This window comes from Eptesicus fuscus, chromosome 2, assembly GCF_027574615.1.
Source record: "Eptesicus fuscus isolate TK198812 chromosome 2, DD_ASM_mEF_20220401, whole genome shotgun sequence".
In the NCBI taxonomy this organism is placed as follows: Eukaryota; Metazoa; Chordata; class Mammalia; order Chiroptera; family Vespertilionidae; genus Eptesicus; species Eptesicus fuscus.
This window is the reverse complement of record NC_072474.1, coordinates 41,349,328-41,363,407: the sequence shown is the minus strand read 5'-3', so window position 1 is coordinate 41,363,407 and position 14,080 is coordinate 41,349,328. Positions and strand designations below refer to the sequence as shown.

Below are 14,080 nucleotides of genomic sequence, written 5' to 3'. Positions count from 1 at the left end.
GAACAGTATGGAGTTTCCTCAAAAAACTGAAAATGGAGCTCCCATTTGACCCAGTAATCCCACTCCTGGGAATATATCCAAAGAAACTAGAAACACCAATCAGAAAGGATATATGCACCACTATGTTCATAGCAGCACAATTTACAATAGCTAAGATTTGGAAACAGCCTAGGTGCCCATCAGCAGATGAGTGGATTAGAAAACTGTGGTACATCTACACAATGGAATACTATGCTGCCATAAAAAAGAAGGAATTCTCATCATTTGCAGCAACCTGGATGGAATTGGAGAACATTATGCTAAGTGAAATAAGCCAGTCAATGAAAGAAAAATACCACATGATCTCACTCATTTATGGATAGTAAAGAACATTATAAACTGATGAACAAAAAGATAGGTACAGAGACAGTAAAGCATCAACAGACTGTCAAATTACAGGGGGAAAGTTAGGGAGAGGTGGGGGAGATATGAAATCAAACGAAGGACTTGTATGCATGCATATAAGCATAACCAATGGACGCAAAACTCTGGGGTGTGAGGGCATATATGGGTGTGGGGTGGGGGGGGGCAATGGTAAGATATGTACACATATAATACCTCAATTTAAAAAAATGTCCAAAAAAAAAAAGATCTTCTGTTTTTATAGTTTCCTAAATCCTTGGCTACATCCCAAAGACAATCCTGTCCACTCTGTTCACCAGTAACAGATCGCAATAGGACAATGCTTGCTCCCTGAGAGCCTGACAGAGCATCCTTTCTCTGTGTATGGATCTGTTTGCTATGTTCACTCTTGGTTTTCAGGAGTCTAATAAACATTATTAACCTCATCACATCCTATAACCGTGAATGCCATGTGAATATTCAAAATGCTAGTGGCATGTGACTACAATTAAACAGAAGTGAAGACTTGTAAAAGATTGAAAATGTGGAAAAAATGATGTTATGATGTACATCCATAGGGGATAAATGTGACTGATTATAAAATTTTTCTACCTAGAATTTCTTCTTGAAGATTATCTTCTTGATGCTGGAATCAAGGGTTTTCTGCTCAGGCAGATAAAAGTATAATAGAATAGAACACATTCTGAGTCTAATGTGTCCTGGGCTCACACACAAGAGAACAGAAAGCATACCTCAGACCTCTCAATTCAAGGATAGTTTTTGCCATAAAAATAAATTATTTTTTTAATATTCCAAAAATCATAACATACATTTTACCATCAACACATAGCATTCTTCATACAAAACTTGATTGGAGAACCAAACCAATATTCAGGAAAGTATCCTCAGAAGTAGCTAAAATGTAAAGTATTAAATAACTTTGCACAGAAGGAAACTATATACTAGAACATAAAAGCCCTGGTCTCGCTACGGATGTAATTTCTCAACGTTAGAGCTTTACTTTTATTAAAAACTTCCAGATGCATAACATGTATCGTAGTACTAAGCCATACAGTCAGGCTCGCTGCTTAAACTCCTAGGAAGTTGTCAGTATGTCTGGAGGGTTTTGGAAGTAAATTTAGGGGATACAGTTTGCTTGGTTAAACCTCTGTTTTATAGCTTACAATAGCTTTGGCTGGGATATATGACCTTTCCAGTCTCCAGTACTTGGTCAGCCTTCCTATCTTTGCTACTTTACTGATAACTGTCTTCTCTCAAGAGGCAAAATAACTAAAGTAGTTTTTTTTTAAAGTCATTTTCCTCTTCCAGACTTCCTGGAAGTCCATAGCTTGAGACTGTGCATTAAGGAGAAAATAAATTGCACAAACAAAGCTCAATAACTTGTACAGATGCTGGGTCATTCTATTATCTGTCCAATAAGACAACTGAAGAAGGTGTTGCACTTGGCAAAACCTACTGTCAACAACTAGCTACTCAAACAGTAAATAGCATTGCCGATGACAGTGGGCATGCCTTTCAATGGGAGGTAGAGGATTATCTTTCAAATTTCTGTTTGCAGTACTTGTTACAGTATGATTGTACCCAGATTTATACTTTCTCTCTGAAATGTACACACTGGGGACTGAACTTTCAGCAATTTTCTAAACAGTGTCCCGTGATTCTCTGGAGCTACCTCAGGGGTCATCTTGGGGAAAAGGGGTAGGCAGCAGAAAGAAAGAATATATAGGGTTTTGGCCTCCGACCCCTCTGACCTTCAAGGTCAATCAGTGTGTAGCTAACATTGCATGGATGTCATATGCTGGGTTTTCTCATAGGATTTTGTTTTTTTAAAAAGGTTCAGCCTCTTTAAGAAAAGTTGGAAAATGCCTGAACTACTTGGTCTCTAAGATTTATATTAATTTTCATATGTTTTGGCTCACAAAGTGCTCAGAGAAAATGTTAAAAAGGCACGGGGATAAGCATATTGGTGTGTGTAAAGAGGTAAACCACAATAAAAGTCCTCAACCAAGTCAAGTTGACAGATCCTCATTATGATCATTATGAACTTTTATAGAGAACCTTCTAGAGAACTGTACTAAACCCTAGAGATGCACAGATATAAACCAGAAACCAGGCCATGGAGCACATAAATGAGATTGGTAGACTGGACTCCCAATGCACTCCCTCAGGAAACAGAAGGCAATTAAACCATGAGAACACTTAGCAGTTAGCATCAGGATCTGCCCACCAGAGTCACCTGATCTTTGACCCACTTAACTCACTTGACCCCCAACCAGGTGGATAACCATCCTCAGAAAGGCAGTTATTTCCGCAGCTTGTTTCCATTCAAACTTTGTCAGCTCTGACTTTGAGCTAATTCTTTCAGTAAAAAAAAAAAAAAGAGAGAGAATTTTGTAGCATTCCAAAGTTTGCTGGCAAAGCCCTAGAATTTGCCAGTATTTCTAGCACGACTTTCCAGTCAAAAGATTGCGTTTTGTATGTGGTTTGTGAACATGTTTTATCTTATGATCGTATCATGTACATCTAAAAAATGCCGACCGGATTCTGGAGTCCCTGAGACACAAATTGGAGTTTCATAATTCCTAGAAGGGTAATAAAAGTATCTTACCTTTCATAACTGCTAGAATTGACCTAAGATATAGGAATATTGGGGGGAAAATTGTGTCACCTTTCCAGGCATATTTAATTCTAGTGTCTTAAGGACCAAAAATAAGAATACCATTTTTTCCCTGTAAATAGAATTGAAGGAGAGACTCCTACGATATTTCTCTCTCCCACTGGCTGCTACCAGAGCAAAAGAAACGGCTGGAGAAAGAGCTATAATGGAGAATTCCTCCAACTTTCAGACCATTGTCCAGATTTACATTAAAAGAGGCACTCTAAAATGCCAGGCTTGCCAAGTATGATGGTAAAGATATTTGATTCCAAGAGATTAGGGAGTATGGGTGATTCTTCCTCCTACTTTTACTCTCCTGCATGCGAACTCTTTGGTAAAGAAAGGAAAGATAGGCTCTACCCTGTCAGGACCAGCTACTTCTAGTTAGACATGGTCTTACTCTCAATATTCCCATAATGCATAAACTAGAATGGGCTACAATTCATATAATTTACTCGGTCACTTAGCCTAAATGTGAAAATTGTATTTAAGTATGTGCTGACCACATTTCAAACATAAGAATAAAAACTTTGTGTACATAATCCAGAAGCCTAGAGCTCCTAAAATCTAAGTTATTAATATTTAAATTAATAAGGCTATTCCTGGCAAATCAGACTAAGCAATCAGACTAAAGAACACAATGAGAAAAATAAAGAACATATTTCAACTATCATATTGTGTGGTAACTGAGGTTGAAATGGGGACTCCAGATGAAATCATGTCAAAAGCATGATAGTGACTACAAATGATTCTTGATTCTGAGAAATTATAAAACGTAAGCACAAAATCTCAACTGGTAAATTTAATTACATTTAGTTCATTAATTCTAGCTGTGGGACTACTTTTTTCAAGTTCATATCTGTGAACTAAATAACAACTTTTTGACTAATACAAATGTAAAAATTACTACATTGTTTTAAATATCTTAAAGCTGGTAGATAGGACAGTCTAGTCTTCAAGTTTAGATGGAAGAACTTACTTGTTATCTGTACAAATCGTTTCCATTGCAAAGAGAAGTCAAGAGACAGAAGGTAGCTAGGACTTTAATTGGTAAGGAGCTGGAAGAACAGAGTAAGTCCCACTATGCAGCTCAGTTCCTCCTCCTTGTGGTCACAAAGGGAAGTGCCTGTCATCTGATGGCATGTCTTCAGGGAATCCTATTATTTAAATGACTTACAAAATAGTCATTTGAAGGAATATATAGTGCCAATGAAAAGTGCTCAATCTTAATTTGCAAGTGATTTCCACTTCTGCTTCCCACTCTTGTGCATTTCCTCCTTTTTAAAAATCAATTTTAAAGTATTTTTAAATTGCACTATTGCTGAATACATCCCAATGAAACAGTTAACTGTGCAAGTCTAAGGATTCAGTATGTGGGTATGCCACAGTCATTTCTAACACAAATTGGAAAGAAGAAAAAAGGTATCATGGGGCATTAAACCACGGCATGGAACTGCTCCCTGTTGGCAAACCAGGGAGGGTGAGGCAGCTTCTGTGTTTAGCAGTCCCACAGTGGCTACAGCCTGCAATCTAGGCTGACTCATACATGGTTTTCAATTCTCAGCTTCCAACAAACCACCAAGTAATGTTTATCAAGTGAAAGAATGGAATAAAAACACTTTTTCATAATAGGCTTTGGATGGTTTCCACACAAGATATCACAGGTTGATGTTATTTTGATGAGTGTCTAGTGCGGTTCCCCTGCAACAGGAAATGCCCCCCTGGACTGTAAAGCAGTCCTGATTCTGGCATGTTTTCTCCTTACGCCCTCCATTTACCCAATCTTGTTGATAAAAGGATGCCCTCCTCCTCCATTCCTAGACCTATATTTGACATTCAAATACTGTTTTTTTCAAATACCACAGTTGATTTGGCAGTTCCAAGCCAATGAGAAGCACAATGGGCCTGAGAGGCTACCTGTACCTACACTATTCTTCCAATGAGCTAGAAAGAATTAACCCCTATGCAGAACTTAGGCCCTCCTCTTAAATAAATTCTAGCTCATGGAAAAACAGAATTACTAAGGTAAGAAAGAGAAAAAGAACATCTGAAGAATTTACTTCTTAATAATTTTTAGACAAGAGAAACAGAAGAGAAGCTAGGAAACAAGAACACTGCTTCAAGAGGCAATTTGTCCCTGGTCCTGTGCGTGACAGGGCATTTTGCCAGCTGTCACTACTGGACCAACTAAGTGTTACACCCAAACTGTTGTGCTTACTAGTATAAGGATGAAAATAACATGAATGCTTTGAGGCACTTTGATGTCACACTGGATTGTCTGGGCTTACAAGAGGAGGGGATTACCTACTATTCTCATTTAAATAACATTTTTTAGTATTTTAATTTGCTTTCTTTCTGAAAACTAGTTCTGACTTCTTTACCTCACATAACTGAAAATCTACACATTACTATGCCCTAACTAGATACACTCTTCCCACTCAGTGTGCAGCTGGTTAGGAAAAAATGTACAGCATAATGAAAAACCATGTTAGTAGGAAATACAAATTTTATAGGAGTAATTTATGTTAGCAAGGTAATACGATAGAAAAGGGTGCACAATCTTAAAGCTACAGTTAACATTTATTTCCACCCAAATTGAGAAGATGCCACAAAGCCAGCCACCTAATGTATCACTCACATTTATAAATCAGAGGGACTTTAACTGCCTACATCTATTTTTATTTTGTATATAATCATTTTCATAGGCTTGGAGGGTAGATAGGAACCTCAGAAGTTATGTGGTATATCTTTTTTATCTCTAGCTAAACTCTCGGAGCAGATGACCAGCTGTGTTACGTTTCATCATTTTTAGTGAATGTCGAAGGGCCAGGCCCTGGGCAGAAAGTTTTGACTCTTATTCAACCCAAATCTCACTGTTTTCAGAAGAAATGTAGAAGAATAAATTATCATCTTATCCTCCACTACCCTTTATATGCTGAAGTCACGTTTTTGTTTCAGTTGGGTATCAGTGTAGATAACCAAGTGTCTGTGCACCTTCATCTGACCATAAATTCCAGGAAAGCCAAAAGTCAGGAAAGGCTATGCCAATCATCTTTTTATTCATTGCTACAGCTTTATCTCTAATCAGAAGCCAGATTTATCATGTTATGATTTTCTCCTACTGTGAATTTCTCTTTTTTTCCCCAGAGAAAATAAAAAAAAAAAATCCTTAGTATTTACAACATGGGAGAAATTTTGGTCACATGCTCCAAAGCACACTGTTTTTTCTCTTGGTTGCATCTGTTGCACCTGCAAATTCATGTCAATTTTAAATAAATGTCTGTCATCCTCATTGAAATGTAAGCTCCATGAGGGCAGATTCCAAGTCTGCCCATTCAGCAGCATATTCCAAGTCTCTAGCATGATATTTGGCACACAGAAGGCTCTTTATGCTTGGAGAATTGACAAATGCCTTTCAAAACCATTCCAGTCCAACACTCCTATTGAGAGGATATAAAAACTGAGTCTGTAAAAGTCATTCTTAAAAATACTTGCCCCAGATTGTATAACATGTTAATGACAAAGCCAGGATTAGAATTCTGTGTTTTTGATTGCCCATTCACATTCTCAGTCCATTACACCACAGAGGCTCTTCTACCTAATACCCTGGGCAGGCAACACTACTGATGAGTAAGGCACAGAAACCTTGGTGATCTAAACATCATTTGGTTGGCTGCCTGGCTCCCTGTATTCCTTATCATAGAAACCCTCCCATAAATATGCCTGGTTTATACATACCTTACGTAGGACTGCAAGAACAGAACCCAAAATGGAATTTTACAGCCAGAGCAAAAAACCAATTTATTCTCAAATATGAGGGTCAAGTTTTACAAAGGCCAAGCCACAGATACCAGCTAAATTTCCATGGTTCAGCTACTGCTGAATCAAATATTCTGCTAAACAGAGCTCCAATGTATATGGTTTCTTAAATTTTATTTTGGGGTTTCTTTAATGCAAATATTTTAAAAATAGAGTTTCTGAGTACATGTAAAAAGTAAATAGGATCTTATATGCATGTATGCATTGCCTATGGACACAGACAATAGGGTGTCGAGGGCCTGGGGTAGGGTGGGAACCGGGTGGAGGGGAGCTATGGGGGGGGAAAAAGAGGGACATCTGTAATAATCTCAACAATAAAAATTAAATAAATAAATAAATAAAATAATATATATTATATATATATATATAAAAGAAAAGTAAATGGGAATTTTCAGAGGTGACAAAGGTGATCTAAAATTGGATTGTGGTGAGGATTACACAACTCCATAAAATTATTTTTTAATATTTAAATTATTCACTTAAAATGGGTAATTATTATAAATTATACTTTAATAATAATTGAAAAATATTTTAACAATTTTAAAGTATTAAAGTGTGAAAATGAGTCAGAAAGTTAAAGTATTTCTTTTTGTAAACATCTAGTATCAAAACTGTAAAGATATTTTAAAATATTTCCATACTTTTTTAAGGCCAGGTTTTATCTACTTCAATCCTGGTTTACCTACAAGGTCAAAAGTTTTTCCTGTAATTTTGGTAAAAAAATAATTTAGCAGGCTAATATAAATATCTTGGTGTAGCACTGAGACACTAAGTTGTTTGACTGATTACCTGCATAAATAACCTATACATATATTTGTTTAATTAAGCATAATTTTCTAGTCCAAAACCTTTCAGCAAGTTACATATCTGCAGACCTTGGTTTTCCCACCTTTATCATGTGTCCCTATGGACCAGATGAAAGTTAAATAGCATGTAATACAGTAAAAAGAATAGTGATTGCTATTATGTATTAATAGCCAAACACCAATATGCCAGACTGTTTAAATTATTATCCTACAAGGAAGAAGGTATTATTATTAGGTACTTTTTTGCAGATGAGGAAACTGGAATATAAAGTTCATTAGTTTGACCAAGGTCACACAGTTATTTAATAGCAGACCTAGGATTTTAATCCAGAACTGTTCAGCTCTAAAGCCTATACTCATTCTCTATCCCTCACTTGACTTTGAGCTTTTGATTCTATCAGATGTGGCCATGAATCCTGATACTGCCTTTACTATGGTAAGTTAGTCACCTTCTGAATCCAGTTTCCTAATCTATAAAATGAAATCACCAATATTTAACTCTCAGGGTCGTTGTGAAGATTAAATGAGAGTGATTCCCCTATAATTAGAAATTACTCAATAATATTTTATCTCATCCCTCTCCCATACATGCTCCTTCCTGTGCTTAAAAATATCTATTTCAAAAACATCTATAAATTCTATGATTTCCTTGTAGCCTACCTGGATAAACCTCACTGGGACTGAGTCCTATCAAAAGCAATTAAAGTGAACACAAACAACACAGCATTACTCCTCTGCTATCAGTCCTTGGCTCTATGACGGAGACTGTCAACAAGAGTGTCAACTTCAAGGGGTGGGCATCTGTCCACAGGAACTGAGCGAGCTGAGGTCACAGACAAGTCTCACTCTGCCCTACAAACAGATGTCTGGGTGACAACTCTTAGTCACGGCAAACCAGGGTTAGCGCCAAACCAGGTGGGAAGTGCTGTATCTCCTTTCTTTTCCTCTTGGCCAGCCCATTCATTCCCTAAAACAATAATCACTGACCATACCTTAAAATCACTAGTTTTACCCCCAGAATACTACTTTCAACATAATGCCTCTATGTTGATGATATCTAATTATTCCACAAGCTTAAAGTGTTTCTATAATAGTGATTTGTTGGCAAGAAATCGGTTTGATTCTGTGTATTGAAATGTGCACCTTCAAGTATTTACCTCTGAAACAACCTGGTGAAAACTGATGTAATGTGGAGCTCTAGTGGTGGCAAGAAAGTAAAGCAGCCAATACTGAGGGCCAACAAAACAGCCAAGGAAATCACCATTTATTATTTATTTGTTATTATGGTGAAATCACTGTTTGTTATTCAATTAATATGTTAAGAAGGAAAATGGTTCAAAATGATAATCCGAGATAATGCAAGGTAAACTCAAAATATATTTCTTCTAGATTACATATTAGACCTCAACAGCTAGTTTATACCAAACATCATAAAGCAGTTAAGTTCACAAGTCATAGAACTCAGTGCTGTAGTTGTCACTTCTCTACTTTTTACCCAGTTCACTAAGAATCCTATTAACTAAACACTAGTTGTTTGTCACACACCTAACAAGAATACTGAATAGAAAAAAAATTGTTGGACTCTAAGTGTATGACCAGTGAAGTCCTATACCAACTGTTCTGAGAATTTAAATAATCCCTCCAAGCTGATGAGGTTTTGTGAGTTAATTCCTGCACTACAAAAGTGCTTTCCTTGAATTTCTGACTTCTGAGGTCTTTTCCAATTTAAAACAAGCAAGAATGAAACCTACCATGTCAAAACAAACATTAACATTTCCCTGTTACCTGATGTATATGTCTTCTCAATTGAAAGGGCTTCATTTACCAAAACTACAGCTCCATTTTGGTCAACAAAGTAGCAGAACATAAATAATAAAACTTGTGTGCTATACAACTGGGAGTTGACATTTAAAATTTCTAAATATGGTGCCTGATTTAGCTGTGTTATGGTGAGGAAAAACAAGTTATCATGAGGGGAAAAAACTCAGAATATGAAAAAATATAGGAAGTAAGCTTTCCATATATAAGTATCTAAGCATCGTAGGCCTGGACATTACAGAAAACGTAAGAGACTCACTTTTCCATAAGTGGTGGTAAAAGGAAGTAAATGCCCACAAATGCATTAACAGTTTTCTGAAATAAATATCTCGACTGATGGCAGTTTTCCATGACTTTTATCAGTTGAATCCACTAGATGTTTTCCAATAGACATATTCCAAGGGCTTCTAAATTGTTAGGTCTACAGAAAACTGACTCCCTAGCCTCAGAGGTCTACTGAGGAAGATTTAATGATTACCTAGAGCCGTGGTCGGCAAACTGCGGCTCTCGAGCCACATTCGGCTCTTTGGCCCCTTGAGAGTGGCTCTTCCACAAAATACCACGGCCTGGGGCGAGTCTATTTTGAAGAAGTGGCGTTAGAAGAAGTTTAAGTTTAAAAAATTTGGCTCTCAAAAGAAATTTCAATCGCTGTACTGTTGATATTTGGCTCTGTTGACTAATGAGTTTGCCGACCACTGACCTAGAGGTTTCATTCATTAATATCTTTTTTCTATCTTTCTACTAATATGCTGTCATTAATATAATCCCCTAAAGCTGCAGAGAAAAAAATGGTAAAAATATACGAGCCTTTTCTGAGATGTCATTGAGAATGCAGTAGTTTGCAATGGGAAGCTCAAGATAAAGAACAAATTTCCTTTAGCTAAAGAATGCAGAACCCTTTGTGATAGAGAAAAAAAAATAAAAGCAGGAGAGGAAGTTAAGGTCATTTACTAACATACTCATATGTTAAAAGGAGCAAATGGAAACCTGTGCTAATCCAACATTCGCCACCAGGGAATTCAGAATCTAGCGTGTTCTGCAGTCATTTTCACAGTAGGTATTAAAAGTGAATAAAATTGAACAATATTTTTCAATCTGTGAATCTAAGAATTTCATATTTGTACATCATCTGCCATATTTTCCATGGTGATTATCTCTCTCTCTTTTGTTCTCCCATAACAGACCTTGGTATGCTGCTTAAAATAATATTTGGGGCTTTATTTGCCATTCTTTTGACTGAGACATGTTGATTTTATTAAAGTGAGTTGGGTCTGCATTCTTTCTTTACTATTATTACAGGTAGACTTGACAGACACAGGACTTTTGTTTTAAAAATGCTCTGCTTATGGAGCCAACCTTGTTAAATAAGTTCCATTTTACCTGCTGGGCAGTTGCATTCTGAAGGTGCTTCTCTTGCGATTCTTATTTTAGCCATATGTTCATAGGATTTCTGCAGGGGGTGGAGAGAAGAGGGATTAAGAGTCATCAGTAGCATTGTAGAGAAATGGGTTCTTTAGGGATTCGCTGTCCATATGCTTGATTCACCAGCATTTGATAGCCTGTATAACTGAAGTTTACATATGTACTTGGACTTCAGTCAAAAGGTAACAGTACCCAAGCCCTATAAAAAAGAAAATGATTATTGACACGATATCAAGACTGCTGAAAAAAATAATAAATAAAAAAATTTTTTAAAGACGGCTGGACTTGTATAACATCTTTCTCCATTGTTCAACTACCACCACCCACTCCCATGGCTCATACATATGCAGCCAATGCAAAAACCTGGCATTAACATGTTGCAGTTCTAGGTAAGTTATGTGTTTTAAAACAGCCAATACTTTATGCATGGAGGTCAGCTGCTTATCATGTTGCGCTGCAACTACTGCCAAACAGCCTCTCTGTTGGAAGAACAAGTTCCAGAAAACCTCCTAACTCCAGTCTAAAGCTGCCCTGATTTGGGTACATATTGTAGATTACTTTTAAGTCTCAAGTCCAATGGCTCTGCATTCATAAACACCCCTGGCACTGCATCTTTTACCAAAAAAGATTAAGCTACTATTTTCTTCTTTTAAAACATTTAATATGAGACCATTCAATGTATGAAATAACTGGTTCTAAATCACATTCAGGGTTATTTTACTTTCAAGAGTGATTACCATTTGTATATTAATAGCACCTATGGTCCTAACCCTCTTGAAGAACATAACAGAACATAACAGATGTTATTCTGCAAGGAGTAGTCTCCACAAAATTGGTCAAGATTCACATGAGACTTTGAAAACTAAAAGAAGCTAAAATGCCACCCTGCCATTCTGGTCACCCGTCCCGCTTTTAGAGCTCCATATAGATTTAACATGCAAATATTCAGAAGAGTGAGGGAAGATGAGACACATGGAGAGGGTGGTATCGAAGGATGTGCATATACAGTACAAACATATGCCACCATGGATGGACGCCTAGCATATGCGCACACAGCCACACCAAGTACGCGGACAATAAGGGTAGGCTGGTCGTGTACACAGAATCACGCCTGTGCAAGATGTTATGCGCGTGCAAAATACCCCCGCTTTTCACACCTGAGCCAGAAGTCGCTCCACTTTCTCTTGCACCACTGCTTTGAGCTGATCCAGGCAATCGGGAAGCGGACGGATGGAAGGGTCCCCTTTGGCGGACTCGAGAGCGGCGATCCTCGCCTGGAGGTCGTTGGTTTTCACCCCCAGGTACAGACAAGACACCACGGCCACCACTGACAGGAGGGCCGCCAGGGCCGCGCTTGGGGGCACGGTCCGGGCGCAGCGCTGCCGGGCGAGGCTCGGGTCCTCGGAGCCCGGCTCTCCGGCCCCTCCTTTTCCTGCAGGCTTCTTCGGCAGCATCGTGGTGGGGTCCGCTGCCTCCCACCCTCTACCACTTCCAATACTCGTACAAGGAAAGAAAAAGGACGATTCCTCCAAAGTTCAGTCCGGTGGGCTGCACAACTAGTTGGCGGAGTGGGAGAGGGGCGCGCGGAGATGGACCCCCCGCTCTCCTCAGTGCCGAGACCAGCAGCCCTGGACCGTCCTCCGCCTTCGTCTCCCCTCCTACCTGGGGGTGAAGAGCACCCTCAGTCTGTGGACCGGTGGCCACAAGGCAAACGCCAGACAGAAGCCCACTCGGATAGCGCTGCTGACACCCCCCTGGGGACGGACACTTCTGAGGTCCCCGCGGGCGGCCGCACAGGGGCCGGGGACCGTGGGAGACGAGACGGCTGCGGTGGCCGCCGCCCCCCTCGCCCCGCAGCGCAGACCTGTTGCGTCTCTGTTAGTTCGCCTTATTTCTACCTAGTCGGTGTGGTTCCGCCCGCCAACCTTTCCCACCTGGACGCAATGCCAGGCAAAAAAAAAGGCTGAGAGCGGCGGCGGGAGCGCAGCACTGAAAAGGGTACCGAGGGGCAGAGGAGAGAGGAAAGGAAACGAAATAGCCCCGGAGCAAAAGCGAGTGGCGACGCCGAAGTCGCGGCTGCCCCCAGGATCTCCGCAGCCTCGCGCGCGCAAGCCTTAAATACCCTTCGGGATGCTCGTGTGTGAGGGAGTGTGAGCGCGCGCGCGCCCGGCGCCGACGCCCCGCCCCCGCCCACGCCCCCGCCCACGCCCCCTCCCCGCTCAGCCTCCCACCGCGGCCGGGCCGCCGAAACCCAGCGAGGCCGCCGCCACATTATCCTAATGTATTCACCTTCGTCCGGCCCGCGCGGTCCCCAGAGCCCCCAAGGGGCGGGGGAGCTGAGCCGGAGGTCATTTGCATAAGATATGCAAATTGTGGAGCGGCTGCAGTGATTGGAGAGGAGCTTGGCGACCCCTCCCCCTCCGCGGAGTAACTTCAGTGTCCCGAGGGCCACTTCCCCCGCCTGGGATAGGGCCGGAGCGGGGTCTGCCGTGGGCCAGGCGGCAACTCTGGCTCACACTGACCCTGCCCGGGGCTCCCTCCTGATCGCAGTTAAATCTGGAGAAGTGGCCTCCAGGCGGGCAGAGGTGGAGCGGAACGCTCTAGCTCTCCGTATCTTCACTCAAAAGCAGTGGCAGAAGCTCCTGGCATCTCGCTCTGGGCAGCCTTTCTCCCTCCTCCCTCACTTTCCCACATGCCCAGAGGCCAAGTGTCTGGCTGACGCCCGAGGTACACTTCCCCACTTCCCTTCTCTTCCCACGGCCGCTGCACATTTCCACCTAGGGAAGTTTTTTTTTTTCCCCTCCCCCAGTTTCCTTCTGTCTTGACGGAGCCGAGTCGCCTCCCCGCTCTGTGTTCCTAGTCTGTACTAGGGTGCTAATGCGTTTTCCTGATTCCGTGTTTTGTGGGATTGAAAAAGGCAGCGCTGAGGTGCACATTTCTCAGGATTTAGGAAAGACTGGAGAATGAGGTCAATTTTTCCTCTTACCTGACTCTCCTGCTGCTCCCTCTGGATCAAATTACAAGTTCTCTAATGGGATTTTTGAAAGTAGGTAACAAGTAGCATTCTGTATCTAATTAACTGGGGGGGGGGGGGGGGCGAATAAAGCCCACCTCTTAGTCCAACAAGTTTCTGCTTATCTCCTCCTCCCCACAAGAA

General features: G+C 40.6%; 1 protein-coding gene across 1 annotated transcript in view; it reads right to left on the bottom strand.

Annotated features, from left to right (window-relative positions):
- The window catches only part of COL25A1 (collagen type XXV alpha 1 chain), a 481,927-nt gene extending 469,550 nt beyond the window's left edge, over nucleotides 1-12,377 (bottom strand). The window contains exons 1-2 of the mRNA XM_054722987.1: nucleotides 12,081-12,377; nucleotides 10,882-10,951 (exon numbers count right to left, since the gene is read on the bottom strand). Coding sequence (XP_054578962.1) covers nucleotides 10,882-10,951; nucleotides 12,081-12,377 — 367 coding nt within the window. The remainder of the gene's footprint in view (nucleotides 1-10,881; nucleotides 10,952-12,080) is intronic.
- Nucleotides 12,378-14,080: the final 1,703 nt, after the last annotated feature.